The sequence below is a fragment of the Scomber scombrus genome, chromosome 5 (genome assembly GCF_963691925.1).
Source record: "Scomber scombrus chromosome 5, fScoSco1.1, whole genome shotgun sequence".
Lineage (NCBI taxonomy): Eukaryota > Metazoa > Chordata > Actinopteri > Scombriformes > Scombridae > Scomber > Scomber scombrus.
Window position 1 is genome coordinate 33,778,549 of NC_084974.1, and position 17,833 is coordinate 33,796,381.

Sequence of the window (17,833 nt, forward strand, 5' to 3'; positions counted from 1 at the left end):
ATGGAAAACAGTGATATTTGATAATTATATATGATTATAGGTGCAAACACTGTCTGTAAAATGTGTAGTGTACAGTTTGGTTTGAATCATTCTTTGAAATGTTGAATGAAAGAGAATTATCTAAAATAAAATGAATATTTATGTGATTATTAATTCTAAAAGGATCAAATGATAAAACAAGTTGAAATAATTTAGTTTTCAGACACATTCCTCTTTTTATTTTATATTTATACACATCATGAACACCTTTGACCAGGTATAATGAGAATATAAACACTTTATCTATTAAGAATAAATCACATTGCATCACAATCATTTCATGAGAAGATGTAAAAAATATTTTATTCCAACTTTATTGGCGACCATCTATATTTAGATTTAGCAATTAGTGACGATAAAAAAGCAAAACTTCATTGAATGTTTAATCAGATCTTCAAAAATAACACTTTGGATAAATATAGTAAACATGATAGATAATAAGGAGTGAAGGGAGAGGCAGAAAACCTAAATGAACTTATTTAAAACCTAAAAAATGTTATAAAATACACAATATTACAGAAAATAATATGATACATAAATACAATATATATATAATAACAACAATAAAAGTGAGTTTGACACATTCAGCAGTTAAATGTTCCTTTAAACGTCTTTTATAACTAAATGTTATATTTTGTATTTCTGCTCCAAATGTTTGTCCATTGAGGCTGTTCTGGGTCAGATTATCTCCGTATCTATTGACATGTGTTTTAGTGAAATGAATAGTTAATAGTTTTAATAAGATTCTTTTTATGATGTAGCAGTGAGGACTGATGGCTCTAATGGTTATACAATAAACCCCACAGCTCCATAAAGCTCTGCTCATTTTACCTTTATATACATTTCTATCATTATTGCTATGTTATATTTTCATGTCTGAGGTAAAATAGGACATGATATTGTGTGATAGGAGATGTTTAGTGGTGTAAAAGCTAAAAAATACACTCTCTCTGCTCTCTGAAACATGAATCAAGGTTTAATCACATTTATTGATCAGTCAGATCGACTATTGATGCTTTCTAAACACATCTGGGCTTCAATGTTTGGTATGAACACTTTTTATGAGGAAAACAAACTGTGATGATAGAATATGAACAGTATGTGATGATAGAATATGAACAGTATGATGATAGAATATGGACAGTATGTGATGATAGAATATGAACAGTATGTGAGGAGAGAATATGAACAGTATGTGATGATAGAATATGAACAGTATGTGAGGATAGTGATAGAGGTTTTAATGATGCAGCCCAAAATTCAGAGTAGAGAGTAGACAGGAGTCCAGGATGTCTTGCATTGAAAGGTTTATTTACTTGGAGAAGTGAATGAATGATCAGTACTCGTTATGTTCTGATGCTCCTTCAGTTCCTCCAGGACTTTAAACACAGATAATAACACAGGTTGAGCCCAAATATGGGCAGATCCAACACATCTACAATATACAGAATTTAGTCTCCTGGTCTAAAGACACTCAGGACCTTTGTCCTCCATCCAACACTTTATCAAACCTCTGACTCCAGTTACCTTTATCAGGGACAACAGTCAAACACATATCTGACCTCGGTTGCTATAGCAACACTATCAGAAAGCCTCCTGTATTCCCCAAAAGGAGCAGACTCACTGCTCACAGCTATCTCAAGAGGAGACCCAATATTTGGTGTGGCCTTTCTATGACCGCAAAGCCTAGTTTGACCCAGTGCATATTAGTTATGGAAAAATCCCTAACAATCCCCTCTTATTGATCATGAGATCAATACTAACTACCCATACTCAAGGCATTACAGTGGCAAGACTACCCACAGAGTACCCCAGAACGGAAACAGCATTTACAGTACAAATCCACAATGGTCACGTAAGACAAAATCAAATGGTATCATTTGATTTTAGTAGCATCATTCAGTTACAATGCATGTACCCAGGGAGAAAAATAAAAATGAATTGAAAAACATTTCATGAAAATCATAACACCTTCCTCCCTTCCTCCCTCCCTTCCTTCTTTGACTCGAGGACAACAGGAGGGTTAATTATTCATGACCATTTGAAAGTGGAATTATGTAAACCGGTGTTTCCTGTGATGATGAGGTCAGTCTGCTGCTGTGGGCGTCTTCTGTCTGAAAGTTTAAAGGAATCAGAAGTAGAGTTTCAGCTCAGTGAGGAGCCACTCACAGTCTGAATGTTTGGGTTCAAACCAGGTCATGATCTCTGCTGTGTAATGTCTTATCTAGGTATTACACACACTTTACAGAGGGGAATGATGGTGACAGAATACTATCTGTATGTGTTTAATGCTTTAGCTGCTTTGTCCTAAACAAGTGTAGGCTTAAAGTAAATTACATGTAACACATCATCATTATACTGAGGAATGTTATGATTGTTTTTTATGAGTCAGAAGGATCATGATCAACTCCACTCAGGTTTCATATTTCATACTCACTGCCTATATTGACACTGGACCTTTTAAATATTTGTATTTTATAATCATTTTGTCTTTATATATGTTGATAGTTGGTTCCAATGTGTTTCTCATTGTGGTTATCTGCATGAACAGAAGCTTACATGAACCTATGTACCTTTTCCTGTGCAGCCTGTTTGTAAATGAACTGTATGGTAGTACAGGGTTGTTTCCATTCCTTCTGCTTCAGATCCTCTCTGACATTCACACTGTTTCTAAACCTTTTTGCTTCCTGCAGATCTTCTGTTTGTATTCTTATGTTAATGTAGAATTTTTGAACTTAGCCATCATGTCGTATGACAGATATCTTGCTATCTGTTATCCTCTGCAATATAACACACGTATGACTCCTAATAAGATAAGAATACTTATTGCTGTAACATGGCTGTTCTCTTTTCTTGCAATTATTGCTTTGCTGTCTTTGAGTGCTACTTTACAGCTGTGTGGAAACATTATTAACAAACTTAACTGTGGAAACTACCCCATTGTTAAACTGGCATGCTCTGACACCAGAGTCAATAACATCTATGGACTCATTTATACTGTTATTTCAATCTGTGTTCCTCTGATTTTAATTCTTTACACGTACTTAAAGATTCTTAGAGTTTGTTTTTCTGGTAGTAAACAGACCAGACAGAAAGCTGTCAGTACCTGCACACCTCACATTGTTTCCCTGCTCAACTTCTCTTTTGGATGTTGTTTTCAAATATTACAGAGCAGGTTTGATATGAGCAGAGTACCAAATGTTCTGCGAGTATTTCTGTCTTTATATTTTGGAATACTGCAACCACTTTTGATTCCCATCATGTATGGGATGCAAATGTCAAAAATAAGAAATACATGTAAACAAGTCTTCCGTTGAACAATGTTATCAGATATGTTGGTAATTGTATTATCTTTAGACTTTCTAACATGCCAGCCACTCTTCACTGCTCTACTGTATGAGCTGAACATGTCCAAAATCCCTCTGATATGTAAATGGATGTTGTGTGATGAAGTGTAGATCATTTACTGGTGTTGAATTAATTCGCTATAAACTGATACTTTATCTATGGTACATTTTGTCCTTTAACAACACTACATGTTAGAACAAAAAATAGGGTTAAGGTAGTTTTTACATCACTGTTATTTGTTTATGATCAAGTCTCTGTTTGAAAAAAATAAATATATTTCTACAGTTAAAGTATCAAACATTATTATGCAGTATCTCATCCATTAGCAACATATTAGCTGTTATGCTGATGTCATATGTGTCAGGCCTGTGCTTGTTCTGCAGAGATTTCCTTTGAATGCTCATTTTTTGTCTCTTTGTCTGATGACATGAAGCTCAGTAGAGCTGTTGGTAATCTAATACACTGGCAGCCTGCCTGGGTTGGTAACTTTGGTTCCTGGTTTGATTATCAAAGTGATGGCAAAGAGATTAACCAAAAAGACCTCTCTGATTGGTTGTTTAGGAACAACCTGGATTAGATACCCAGAGACAGAACATGTTAAATGATGTTTTGACACCTTCCTACAGTGACTATCAGATTCAAATTCTGACAACTTTATTTATCCCAAATGGGCAATTCATTTGCAGCTTTCCCACGTACATAGACCAACAATCAATCCAACAATTAACAATTAACAGTAAGAAAACGTGAAGAGACATATGGACAAACAATAAAAGAATCCGATAGATAACATCTCATCAATACAATTCAATAAATAGATCCTCTAAAAGAAATTAAAAATAAAAATAAAAAAATGAATTGGTTCATCTAAACTGAGTGGGGTCTGTGTTCAACAGCTTAATAGCAGAGGGAATAACAGACTTTGCATAGCGATTTGTTTTGCTGTTGGGCACATTAAAGCATCCACCGGAAGACAACAATAAAAACTCTTTCGACAGGCATTATTGGCTGATAATTATTTTGGCTATCTCAGCCACTTGTTTCTCCAAGATTGTGCCCAAATTCCTCTGCTGAATGCAAATAATCTTTGCAATACCCCTCCCTGAGCTACTACCTTATTGTGGTGGAGGGGTTTGCGTGTCCCAGTGACCCCAGTAGCTCAGTTGTAAGGGGCTTTATGCCCCTGGTAGGGTCTCCCATGGCAAACAGGTCCGGGGGGAGGGACCAGACAAAGGGTAGCTCACAAGACCCCTTATGATGAGTTCAATAGATGGTCTTCCGTTTCCCGATTGTCCATAACGAACACCATGTTCAAGCATAAGGGTGTCCATATGTACACTTGGCACCAGGACACCTTAGGCCGCAGTTCAATGATTGACTTTGTAGTTGCGTCGTCGGACTTGCGGCCGCATGTCTTGGACACTCGGGCGGAGAGAGGGGCGGAGCTGTCAACTGATCACCACCTGGTGGTGAGTTGGCTCCGATGGTGGGGGAGGATGCCGGTCAGACCTGGCAGACCCAAACGCATTGTGAGGGTCTGCTGGGAACGTCTGGCAGAGTCTCCTGTCAGAGAGAGTTTCAACTCCCACCTCCGGGAGAGCTTTGACCATGTACCGGGGGAGGCGGGGGACATTGAGTTAGAGTGGGCCATGTTCCGTGCCTCCATTTTCAAGGCGGCAGACCGGTGCTGTGGCCGTAAGATGGTCGGTGCCTGTCGTGGCGGCAATACCCGAACCCAATGGTGATCAACGGTGGTGAGGGATGCCGTCAAGCTGAAGAAGGAGTCCTATAGGGCCTTTTTGGCCTGTGGGACTCCGGAGGCAGCAGGCAGGTACCGACAGGCCAAGCGGGGTGCAGCTGCAGCGGTTGCTGAGGCAAAAACCCGGACATGGGAGGAGTTCGGTGAAGCCATGGAGAACGACTTCCGGACAGCTTCGAAGAGGTTCTGGACCACCATCCGGCGTCTCAGAAGCGGAAAGCAGTGCACCGTTAACACTGTGTAAAGTGGGGACGGTGCGCTGCTGACCTCGACTCAGGACGTTGGGGATCAGTGTAAGGAAGAGAGCTCCTCAATCCCACCGACACGCCTTCCAGTAAGGAAGCAGGGCCGGGGGACCTGGGTGTGGGCTCTCCTATCTCTGGGGCTGAGGTTGCCGAGACTGTCAAAAAGCTCCTTGGTTGCAGGGCCCTGCGGGTGGATGAGATCCCTGGATGTTGTGGGGCTGTCATGGTTGACAAGACTCTGCAGCATCGCGTGGACATCGGGGGCAGTGCCTCTGGGTTGGCTGGGGTGGTGGTCCCTCTTTTTAAGAATGGGGACCGGAGGGAGTGCTCCAACTATAGGGGGATCACACTCCTCAGCCTCCCTGGTAAGGTCTATTCGGGGGTATTGGAGAGGAGGGTCCATCAGATAGTCGAATCTCGGATTCAGGAGGAGAAATGTGTTTTTCGACCGGGTCGTGGAACTGTGGACCAGCTCTACACCGTGTGCAGGATCCTTGAGGGTGCATGGGAGTTTGCCCAACCAGTCCACATGTGTTTTGTGGACTTGGAGAAGGCATTCGATTCGTTCTCCGGGAGTCAGGGTATCGGACCCCCTGATACGGGCCGTCCGTTCCCTGTACAACCGGTGTCAGAGCTTCGTACGCATTGCCGGTAGTAAGTCGGACTTGTTTCCAGTGAGGGTTGGATGCTGCCAGGGCTGCCCTTTGTCACCGATTCTGTTCAATATCTTTATGGACAGGATTTCTAGGTGCAGCCAGGGCGTTGAGGGGGTCCGGTTTGGGGACCTCAGGATTGGGTCACTGCTTTTTGCAGATGATGTGGTCCTGTTGGCTTCATCAGACCGTGACCTCCAACTCTCACTGGATCGGTTTGCCGACGAGTTTGAAGCAGCCAGGATGAGATCAGCACCTCCAAATCCGAGTCCATGGTCCTCAACCGGAAAAGGGTGGAGTGCACTCTCCGGGTCCGGGATGAGATCCTGCCCCAAGTAGAGGAGTTCAAGTACCTTGGGGTCTTGTTCACGAGTGAGGGAAGGATGGAGCGGGAGATCGACAGGCGGATCGGTGCGGCGTCGATTTACCAGTCGATCTTCGTTCCTACCCTCACCTATGGTCATGAGCTTTGGGTAGTGACCAAAAGAACGAGATCGTGGGTACAAGCGGCCGAAATGAGCTTTCTCCGTAGGGTTGCTGGGAGATAGGGTGAGAAGCTTGGTCATCCGGGAGGAGCTCGTAGTAGACCCGCTGCTCCTCCACATTGAGAGGAGCCAGATGAGGTGGCTAGGGCATTTAGTTAGGATGCCTCCCGGACGCCTCCCTGGTGAGGTGTTCAGGGCACGTCCCACCGGTAGGAAACCCGGGGAAGACCCGGGACATGCTGGAGAAATTATGTCTCTTGGCTGGCCTGGGAACGCCTCAGGATCCCCCAGGAAGAGCTGGACGAAGTGGCTGGGAGAGTGAAGTCTGGGTTTCCCTGCTTAGGCTGCTGCCCCCGCGACCTGACCCCGGATAAGCGGCAGAACCCGGACGGATGGACATACCTTTACAATAGTGTTTTTAGTGTCACAGACAACCCGTTGAACCAGCAGATAAAAGAAAATGTTGAAAGGCTTTCGATAAAAGAATGGTAAAAGTTAGAAGGGCAGTGTCATCAGAGAATTTTACAATATAGCTGCCGTCTTGTAACGGGCTATATCAGGTGACACCATTCCTTATATCTACACTGTTAGGGAATAGTTCATATTAAGGGTCAAGCATGGGCCTTGAGGTCACAGTAAAGGCTGCATCATCTTGGCAGAGAGATATATTATGTCTCTCCTTGAGACGGTGAAGGCAACTGTCTGTGGTTCATGGGCACTGTCCCCAATCTCAATGTGGAAGAGTGGTATCAGCCATGACAGTACAACAATGTCCAGAGCCTTCAGAATCTGGGGGGGTAATCTCATCCACCCCCGGCGCCTTGCCACCGAGGAGCTTTTTAACTACCTCTGAAACCTCTGCCAAGGATATGGGTGAGGCTTCCCACAAGTTATCCAGCCTTGCCTCCTCCCTAGAGGGTATGTCAGTCAGGTGAAGTGCTTTTTCACCCTTCCTGAGTCTCCTGACGGTTTACCAGAAATTCTTTGAGTCTGACCAAAAGTCCTTCTCCATGGCCTCCCCAAACTCATTTCGGCCACTTGTACTCGCGATCTCGTTCTTTCGGTCACTACCCAAAGCTCATGACCATAGGTGAGGGTAGGAACGAAGATCGACTGGTAAATCGACGCCGCACCGATCCACCTGTCGATCTCCCGCTCCATCCTTCCCTCACTCGTGGACAAAACCCCAAGGTACTTGAACTCCTCCAGTTGGGGCAGGATCTCATCCCCGACCCGGAGAGTGCACTCCACCCTTTTCCGGTTGAGGACCATGGACTCGGATTTGGAGGTGCTGATTCTCATCCCGGCTGCTTCAAACTCAGCGGCGAACCGATCCAGTGAGTGTTGGAGGTCACAGTCTGATGAAGCCAACAGGACCACATCATCCGCAAAAAGCAGTGACCCAATCCTGATGTCACCAAACCGGACCCCCTCAATGCCTTGGCTGCGCCTAGAAATCCTGTCCATAAAAATCATGAACAGGATCGGTGACCAAGGGTAGCCCTGGTTCACTGGAAACAAGTCCGACTTACTACCGGCAATGCGGACCAAGCTCTGACACCGGTTGTACAGGGAACGGACGGCCCGTATCAGGGGGTCCAATACCCCGTACTCCAGGAGAACCCCCCACAGGACTCCCTAAGGGAAAAAGTTGAATGCCTTCTCCAAGTCCACAAAACACATGTGGTTGGGCAAACTGCCATGCACCCTCAAGGATCCTGCAGAAGGTGTAGAGCTGGTCCACAATTCCACGACCTGGACGAAAACCACATTGCTCCTCCTGAATCCGAGATTCGACTATCTGATGGACCCTCCTCTCCAATACCCCCGAATAGACCTTACCAGGGAGGCTGAGGAGTGTGATCCCCCTATAGTTGGAGTACACCCTGCGGTCCCCCTTCTTAAAAAGAGGGACCACCACCCAAGTTTGCCAATCCAGAGGCACTGCCCCTGATGTCCACGCAGTGCTGCAGAGTCGTGTCAACCATGACAGCCCCACAACATACAAGGCCTTGAGGAACTCGGGGCGGATCTCATCCACCCCCGGGGCCCTGCCACCGAGGAGCTTTTTGACTGTCTCGGCAACCTCAGCCCCAGAGATAGGAGAGCCCACACCCGGGTCCCCAGGCCCTGCTTCCTTACCGGAAGGCGTGTCGGTGGGATTGAGGAGGTCTTCAAAGTATTCCTTCCACTGATCCACAACGTCCTGAGTCGAGGTCAGCAGCGCACCGTCCCCACCCCTACACAGTGTTAACGGTGCACCAGAACCTCTTCGAAGCCATCCGGAAGTTGTTCTCTATGGTTTCACCGAACTCCTCCCATTTCTGGGTTTTTGCATCAGCAACCGCCGCAGCTGCACTCCGCTTGGCCTGTCGGTACCTGAGTCCCACAGGCCAAAAAGGCCCTATAGGACTCCTTCTTCAGCTTGACGGCATCCCTCACCGCCAGTGTTCACCGGCGGGTTTGGGTATTGCCGTCACGACAGACATCAACCACCTTACGGCCACAGCACTGGTCTGCCGCCTTGACAATGGAGGCACGGAGCATGGCCCACTCTGACTCAATGTCCCCCGCCTCCCACGGTACATGGTCAAAGCTCTCCCGGAGTTGGGAGTTGAAACTCTCTCTGATAGGAAACTCTGCCAGACGTTCCCAGCAGATCCTCACTATGCTTGGTCTGCCAGGTCTGACCGGCATCCTCCCCCACCATCGGAGCCAACTCACCACCAGGTGGTGATCAGTTGACAGCTCCGCCCCTCTCTTCACCCGAGTGTCCAAGACATGCGGCCACAAGTCTGACGACAGGACTACAAAGCGAATCATCGAACTGCGGCCTAGAGTGTCCTGGTGCCAAGTGCACATATGGACACCCTTATGCTTGAACATGGTGTTCGTTATGGACAATCTGTGATGAGCACAGAAGTCCAATAACAACGCACCGCTCGGGTTCAGATCGGGGGGGCAGTTCGTCCCAATCACACCCTTCCAGGTCTCACTGTTGTTGCCAACGTGAAAGTTGAAGTCTCCCAGCAGGACGAGGGAATCCCCAGAGGGATCACTCTCCAGCACCCACTCTAAGGAATCCAAAAAAAGTGGATACTCTGAGCTGCTGCTTGGACCATAGGCACAAACAACAGTCAGGATCCGTCCCCCCACCCGAAGGCGGAGGGAGGCTACCCTCTCGTCTACCGGGGTGAACTCCAACATACAGGCACCAAGCCGGGGGAAATAAGTATTGCCACCCCTGCCCGGCGCTTCTCACCAGTGGCAACTCCAGAGTGGAATAAAGTCCAACCCCTCTCGAGAAGGTTCCAGAGACCTTGCTATGCGTCGAGGTGAGGCCGACTATATCTAGCCGGAACTTTTCAACCTCGCGCACCAGCTCAGGCTCCTTCCCCACCAGAGAGGTGACATTCCAAATCCCTAAAGCTAGCTTCTGCAGCTGAGGATTGGACCGCCAAGGTCCCCGCCTTCTGCCGCCGCCCAGCTCACACTGCACCCAAACCCTTTGGCCCCTCCTACGGGTGGTGAGTCTGCAGGAAGGGGGTCCCATGTCGCCTCTTCGGGCTGTGCCCGGCCAGGCCACATGGGTGCAGGCCCGGGCCAACAGGCGCTCCCCACCGAGCCCCACCCCCAGGCCTGGCTCCAGGGGGGGGGGCCCCGGTGACCCATGTCCGGGAGAGGGAAACGGAAGACCATCTGTTGAACTCATCATAAGGGGTCTTGTGAGCTACCCTTTGTCTGGTCCCTCCCCCTGCACCTGTTTGCCATGGGTGACCCTACAAGGGGCATAAAGCCCCCTACAACTGAGCTACTGGGGTCACTGGGACACGCAAACCCTCCACCACAATAAGGTAGTAGCTCAGGGAGGGGTATTGCAAAGATTATTGGCATTCAGCAGAGGAATTTGGGCACAATCTTGGAGAAACAAGTGGCTGAGATAGCCAAAATAATTATCAGCCAATAATGCCTGTCGAAAGAGTTTTTGTTGTTGTCTTCCGGTGGATGCTATAATGTGCCCAACAGCAAAACAAATCACTATGCAAAGTCTTTTATTCCCTCTGCTATTAAGCTGTTGAACACAGACCCCACTCAGTTTAGATGAACCAATTCATTTTTTTATTTTTATTTTTAATTTCTTTTAGAGGATCTATTTATTGAATTGTATTGATGAGATGTTATCTATCGGATTCTTTTATTGTTTGTCCATATGTCTCTTCACGTTTTCTTACTGTTAATTGTTAATTGTTGGATTGATTGTTGGTCTATGTACGTGGGAAAGCTGCAAATGAATTGCCCATTTGGGATAAATAAAGTTGTCAGAATTTGAATCTGATAGTCACTGTAGGAAGGTGTCAAAACATCATTTAACATGTTCTGTCTCTGGGTATCTAATCCAGGTTGTTCCTAAACAACCAATCAGAGAGGTCTTTTTGGTTAATCTCTTTGCCATCACTTTGATAATCAAACCAGGAACCAAAGTTACCAACCCAGGCAGGCTGCCAGTGTATTAGATTACCAACAGCTCTACTGAGCTTCATGTCATCAGACAAAGAGACAAAAAATGAGCATTCAAAGGAAATCTCTGCAGAACAAGCACAGGCCTCACACATATGACATCAGCATAACAGCTAATATGTTGCTAATGGATGAGATACTGCATAATAATGTTTGATACTTTAACTGTAGAAATATATTTATTTTTTTCAAACAGAGACTTGATCATAAACAAATAACAGTGATGTAAAAACTACCTTAACCCTATTTTTTGTTCTAACATGTAGTGTTGTTGAAGGACAAAATGTACCATAGATAAAGTATCAGTTTATAGTGAATTAATTCAACACCAGTAAATGATCTACACTTCATCACACAACATCCATTTACATATCAGAGGGATTTTGGAGATCAGCTCATACAGTAGAGCAGTGAAGAGTGGCTGACATGTTAGAAAGTCTAAAGATAATACAATTACCAACATATCTGATAACATTGTTCAACGGAAGACTTGTTTACATGTATTTCTTATTTTTGACATTTGCATCCCATACATGATGGGAATCAAAAGTGGTTGCAGTATTCCAAAATATAAAGACAGAAATACTCGCAGAACATTTGGTACTCTGCTCATATCAAACCTGCTCTGTAATATTTGAAAACAACATCCAAAAGAGAAGTTGAGCAGGGAAACAAGGTGAGGTGTGCAGGTACTGACAGCTTTCTGTCTGGTCTGTTTACTACCAGAAAAACAAACTCTAAGAATCTTTAAGTACGTGTAAAGAATTAAAATCAGAGGAACACAGATTGAAATAACAGTATAAATGAGTCCACATATGTTATTGACTCTGGTGTCAGAGCATGCCAGTTTAACAATGGGGTAGTTTCCACAGTAAATATTGTTAATAATGTTTCCACACAGCTGTAAAGTAGCACTCAAACATACCAAAGCAATAATTGGAAGAAAAGAGAACAGCCATGTTACAGCAATAAGTATTCTTATCTTATGAGGTGACATCTGTGTGTTATATTGCAGAGGATAACAGATAGCAAGATATCTGTCATACGACATGATGGCTAAGTTGAAAAATTCTACATTCCCGTAAGAGCACAAACAAAAAATCTGCAGGAAGCAAAAAGGTTTAGAAACAGTGTGAATGTCAGAGAGGATCTGAAGCAGAAGGAATGGAAACAACCCTGTACTACCATACAGTTCATTTACAAACAGGCTGCACAGGAAAAGGTACATAGGTTCATGTAAGCTTCTGTTCATGCAGATAACCACAATGAGAAACACATTGGAACCAACTATCAACATGTATAAAGATATAATGATCATAAAGTATACATATTTAAAAACTCCAGTGTCAAAATAGGCAGTGAGTATGAAATATGAAACCTGTGTGGAGTTGATCATGATCCTTTCCGACTCATAACAAACGATCATAACATTTCTCAGTATAATGATGATGTGTTACATGTAATTTACTTTAAGCCTACACTTGTTTAGGACAAAGCAGCTAAAGCATTAAACACATACAGATAGTATTCTGTCACCATCATTCCCCTCTGTAAAGTGTTTGTAATACCTAGATAAGACTTTACACAGCAGAGATCATGACCTGGTTTGAACCCAAACATTCAGACTGTGAGTGGCTCCTCACTGAGCTGAAACTCTACTTCTGATTCCTTTAAACTTTCAGACAGAAGACGCCCACAGCAGCAGACTGACCTCATCATCACAGGAAACACTGGTTCATACTGATTTCTAACTAGGCGGGGAGTTCCGGTCCTCTGAAATCAGGCCAACGCGGAAGTAATTTAAAACTGCATTCTATCAAAAGGCCACCAGGGGGCGACTGTTTTGGTGTCAAAAGGACTTCCGTCTCTTTACAAGTCAATGGAGAATTCACCAACTTCTCACTTGATTTCTAACCTCAGTAAACCTTTTCAAAATGTGTTTATGGTCTCAATTGCTAGTTTAAAGCCTTCTTCAATGCAGTATGATGTTCATTTGGGACATTTTGGCCTCCCTGATTTTATATGTGACGATAAAGCAGGGTATGCATTAGGGCGTGGCTACATCGTGATTGACAGGTTGATTGGTTCACAGGTTCAGGAGGGCGGACAGATAGACTGCAGGAAATAGCCGTGAACTTGCTTCACACCGACAGTTTTCTCCGGAGTTTTGTGGTTATAGTTAGTCGTAACAGCTAACTTGGTTAGCATCACCAGGTTGCCGGTGTAGACTGTGGTAGATCCAGCCCTCACTCTGTCCTCTTGCTCCTCCTGATGCCTATAACAGTTTAGTGTAATTAATCAATTAGAAGTCAGTATTAATCAGTGGGGTCGTTGGGGGCGTTGGGGGTCCCAACCACATAAAAAATACCAAGAAAATGTACTTGGAGAAACAGTTTGACAAGTGCCTTCACAATGAAAAATGTCTCCATAACAACAAATGCCATCTATCCATCCATTTTTCTCCTCTTATCCGAAGCCGGGTCTTAGTAGGATTTGGCTGAATAAGGAAACCCAGACAGGGGTTTGGTTCCAGAGCCGGTGCTATGCATAGAGATCAGCTCAAATATATCTTGTTGGTATTGATCAACTTTGTAATCATGTCATCAGATCTGCATCCGTATGTCCTGGACTCTCGGGTAAAGAGAGGAGCAGAGCCGTCAACTGATCACCACCTGTTAGTGAGTTGGATCAGGTGGAGGGGAGGCTGCCAGACAGACCTGTGAAACCTAAATAAGTAGTGAGGGTAACCGGGTTACATCTTGCATATGCCACATCCACGAAATCTTAAATTCCATCTTCCAAAGGAATTTATCCTGCTTCTTATTTTAGGACATGCAATCGGAGTGTGCCATATTCAGGACCTCAGTTGTTGAAAGGCTGCTAAGAGTTGTGGCTCGAAGGTCGTCCATACCTGTCGGTGCTGCAAACCAAGAACTCACTGGTGGACGCCAGCAGAGAAGGAGGCTGACAAGCTGAAGAAGAAGGCCTTCAAGCCCTGGCTTTCTCAAGATGTCTTCTGAAGCAGCAGATGGGTACCGACAGGCCAAGAAGGCGGCAGCTCAGGTGGTTACTGAATAAAAACGAAAAAGGACTTTCGTTTGCCCTCAAAGAATTCCTGGCAAACCATCAGGCGACTCAGGAAGAGGAAACAAGGCTTAGTCCAGCCTGTTCTCAGTAACTATGGAGAACTGCTGATGTTGATTGAGGATATTGTCGGCTGGTGGAAGGAACACTTTCAGGATCTGCTAAACCAGACTAACATGCCCTTTATGAAGGAGGCAGAACTGGACAACTTGCGGGAAGCCTCATCCATATCCCTGGCCGAGGTTTTTCAGGTAGTTAAAAAGCTCCTCAGTGGCAAGGTGCAGGGTGTGGCTGAGTTTTGGCCTGAAATGCTGAAAGCTCTGGACATTGTTTGGCTGTCATGGCTGACACACCTCTTCAATGTTGCATGGAGGTTGGGGACATTACCTGGGGATTAGCAGAAAGGGATGGCGGTTCCTATTTTTAAAAAAGGGGACTGGAGGGTTTGCTCTTAACATCTGTGCTTCAATATTGTCTCTTAATCATAGCGCCACCTACTGGACACAGGAAGTCAGCGTCATGTGACAAACATAATGCTATTTACATGAAATTCACATGGTGTGTTCTCCACATCATACACTACAACGTGGCGTGTGATTAGTGGGTGTGTGTTTTACTTAGTGGGTATTCTCTAGCGCCACATAGTCACAGTAAGTATTATTTCAACCCTTCATGTAATGCCCAATGAGAGTCTTGGTATAATAACTTCTACATGCCCATTATGCGAGCCCACCAACTGCGCCCCAACCCAATCTGCATGGGGGTGTGAGGGCCTGGTCATCGCTACTTTTAGCTTTAATTACTCTATTTCTTCAGATGTAATTTTACCCAGCTATTGTCTCAAAATTTGCAAATGTTAGACAAAGACAAAGTCAGCTAGTTTCCAATCCTCAGTTAGAAATCAGTATGAACCAGTGTTTCCTGTGATGATGAGGTCAGTCTGCTGCTGTGGGCGTCTTCTGTCTGAAAGTTTAAAGGAATCAGAAGTAGAGTTTCAGCTCAGTGAGGAGCCACTCACAGTCTGAATGTTTGGGTTCAAACCAGGTCATGATCTCTGCTGTGTAATGTCTTATCCAGGTATTACACACACTTTACAGAGGGGAATGATGGTGACAGAATACTATCTGTATGTGTTTAATGCTTTAGCTGCTTTGTCCTAAACAAGTGTAGGCTTAAAGTAAATTACATGTAACACATCATCATTATACTGAGGAATGTTATGATTGTTTTTTATGAGACAGAAGGATCATGATCAACTCCACTCAGGTTTCATATTTCATACTCACTGCTTACCTTGACAATGGACCTTTTCAATATTTGTATTTTATGGTCATTTTGTCTTTATACATGTTGATAGTTGGTTCCAATGTGTTTCTCATTGTGGTTATCTGCATGAACAGAAGCTTACATGAACCTATGTACCTTTTCCTGTGTAGCCTGTTTGTAAATGAACTGTATGGTAGTACAGGGTTGTTTCCATTCCTTCTGCTTCAGATCCTCTCTGACATTCACACTGTTTCTAAACCTTTTTGCTTCCTGCAAATCTTCTGTGTGCTGTCTTATGGGAATGTAGAATTTTTCAACTTAGCCATCATGTCGTATGATAGATATCTCGCTATCTGTTATCCTCTGCAATATAACACACGTATGACTCCTAATAAGATAAGAATACTTATTGCTGTAACATGGCTGTTCTCTTTTCTTGCGATTATTGCTTTGCTGTCTTTGAGTGCTACTTTACAGCTGTGTGGAAACATTATTAACAAAGTTTACTGTGGAAACTACCCCATTGTTAAACTGGCATGCTTTGACACCAGACTCAATAACATCTATGGACTCATTTATACTGTTATTTCAATTTGTATTCCTCTGATTTTAATTGTTTATACGTACTTAAAGATTCTTAGAGTTTGTTTTTCTGGTAGTAAACAGACCAGACAGAAAGCTGTCAGTACCTGCACACCTCACCTTGTTTCCCTGCTCAACTTCTCTTTTGGATGTTATTTTCAAATATTACAGAGCAGGTTTGATATGAGCAGAGTACCAAATGTTCTGCAAATTATTCTGTCTTTATATTTTCTAATACTGCAACCACTTTTGAATCCCATCATGTATGGGATGGGAATGTCTAAAATACGAAACGCATGTAAACAAGTCTTCCATTGAAACATGTTATCAGATATGTTGGTAATTTTATTATCTTTATACTTTCTAACATGTCAGCCACTCTTCACTCCTCTACTGTATGAGCTGAACATCTCCAAAATCCCTCTGATATGTAAATGTCTGTTGTGTGATGAAGTGTAGGTCAGCCAACTTATTAAAAAGTAAAAGCAATAACAAAATGTCTCCTGTGACTCCATCAGTGTCCACAGTCATGATGTCTCTAGTTTAGTGTGAGTATTTGGAAAGTTATCAGTTATCAGTCTCCCTCTGGAATATAACACACATATGACATCTAACAAGATAATAATACTTTAACATGGTTTCCGCCTTTTCTTGTGGTTGTTGACACACCTTTGTCTCTAGTGTAGAAAATGAGGTTATTAAACATGTAGGTCTGCCAGTTGGTGATAGATGATCTTATGTTTTTATATTTTTCATTTAATCTAGGAGAAAGTCTGAAATCCAAAAATCTTATTATTTTATTTATTTTGTATGTTTTTGTCCAGACTGACAAAGTGAAATATGCGCATTCATACTTCACAGGAACAAGATAATATATATTACTTTTTACAAACATTAATCCTTTCTTAGTAGAAAACACTCAGCTTCGAAATGATCAAATAATTAAATATATTTGTGAGAATCAATTAAGCACTAATTTTCACAAACATGCATACAAATAAAGTGCATTCACTGGTATTGAATTGATTTATTATTAACTGATTCTTCATCTATGGTGAATTTTGAGAATTTGTACTTCAACAGCACTACATGTTAGAACAACATTTTAGGGTTAAGGTAGTTACTGTTATTTGTTTATGACCAACAGTTGGAAGTCTCTGTATTTCATCCTGGCAACATAGGAACATCACATTAGCTGTTGTACTGATGTTTTAGGTGTGAGACCTGTGCTTGTTCTCACAAACTCAGAGATTGCAGAGATTTCCTTTGAATGCTCCTTTGAATACACTGGCAGCCTGCTTGGGTTGGTAAAGTTAGTTCATCAAAGTGATGGCAAAGAGATGAATCAAAAAGACTTCTCTGATTGGTTCTTTAAAGACAACTTGGATTAGAAACCCAAACACAGATAATGTGAAATTATGTTTTGACTTATCGCCTTCCTACAGTGAGTATCTGGCTATATCAGGTGACACCATTCATATATCTACACTGTATCTTTTCAGGCTAAACTGGCATGGCTCCACTGACTTGAAAGGCAGTATCTTAATGGCATGACTTATTCCCATAGGGTTGAGTAATGTGATCCCCCGATAGTTGGAGCATACCCTCCAGTCCCCTTTTTTAAATGTGGGAACCACCATCCCCGTATGCCAGTCCAAAGGCACTGTGCCCAATCTCAATGCGACCATAAAGAGGTGCATCAGCCATGACACCCCAACAATTTCAGGAGCTTTCAGCATCTCACAACGAATCTCATCCACAAAGGAGCTTGTTGACCACCTCAGAAACTTGTACTGGGCATATGGGTGAGGCTTCCCCCAAATTGACCAGCTCTGCCTCCTCCATAGAAGGCAT

The 17,833-nt window shown here is 43.7% G+C and overlaps 3 protein-coding genes across 3 annotated transcripts; 2 read left to right on the forward strand and 1 right to left on the reverse strand.

The window, feature by feature from the left end:
• Window positions 1-2,438: 2,438 nt before the first annotated feature.
• Window positions 2,439-3,356, forward strand: LOC133980036 (olfactory receptor 11A1-like). Its single transcript, XM_062418600.1, has one exon. The coding sequence runs from the start codon at window positions 2,439-2,441 to the stop codon at window positions 3,354-3,356; it is 918 nt and encodes a 305-aa protein (XP_062274584.1).
• Window positions 3,357-11,525: 8,169 nt separating this feature from the next.
• Window positions 11,526-13,491, reverse strand: LOC133980030 (olfactory receptor 11A1-like). Its single transcript, XM_062418593.1, has 2 exons — window positions 13,459-13,491; window positions 11,526-12,455 (listed from the first exon to the last, which is right to left on the reverse strand). The coding sequence occupies exons 1-2, from the start codon at window positions 13,489-13,491 to the stop codon at window positions 11,526-11,528; spliced, it is 963 nt and encodes a 320-aa protein (XP_062274577.1).
• Window positions 13,492-15,376: 1,885 nt separating this feature from the next.
• LOC133980071 (olfactory receptor 5M5-like) lies at window positions 15,377-16,297 on the forward strand. The gene has a single exon (XM_062418642.1). The coding sequence runs from the start codon at window positions 15,380-15,382 to the stop codon at window positions 16,295-16,297; it is 918 nt and encodes a 305-aa protein (XP_062274626.1). The 5' UTR covers window positions 15,377-15,379.
• Window positions 16,298-17,833: the final 1,536 nt, after the last annotated feature.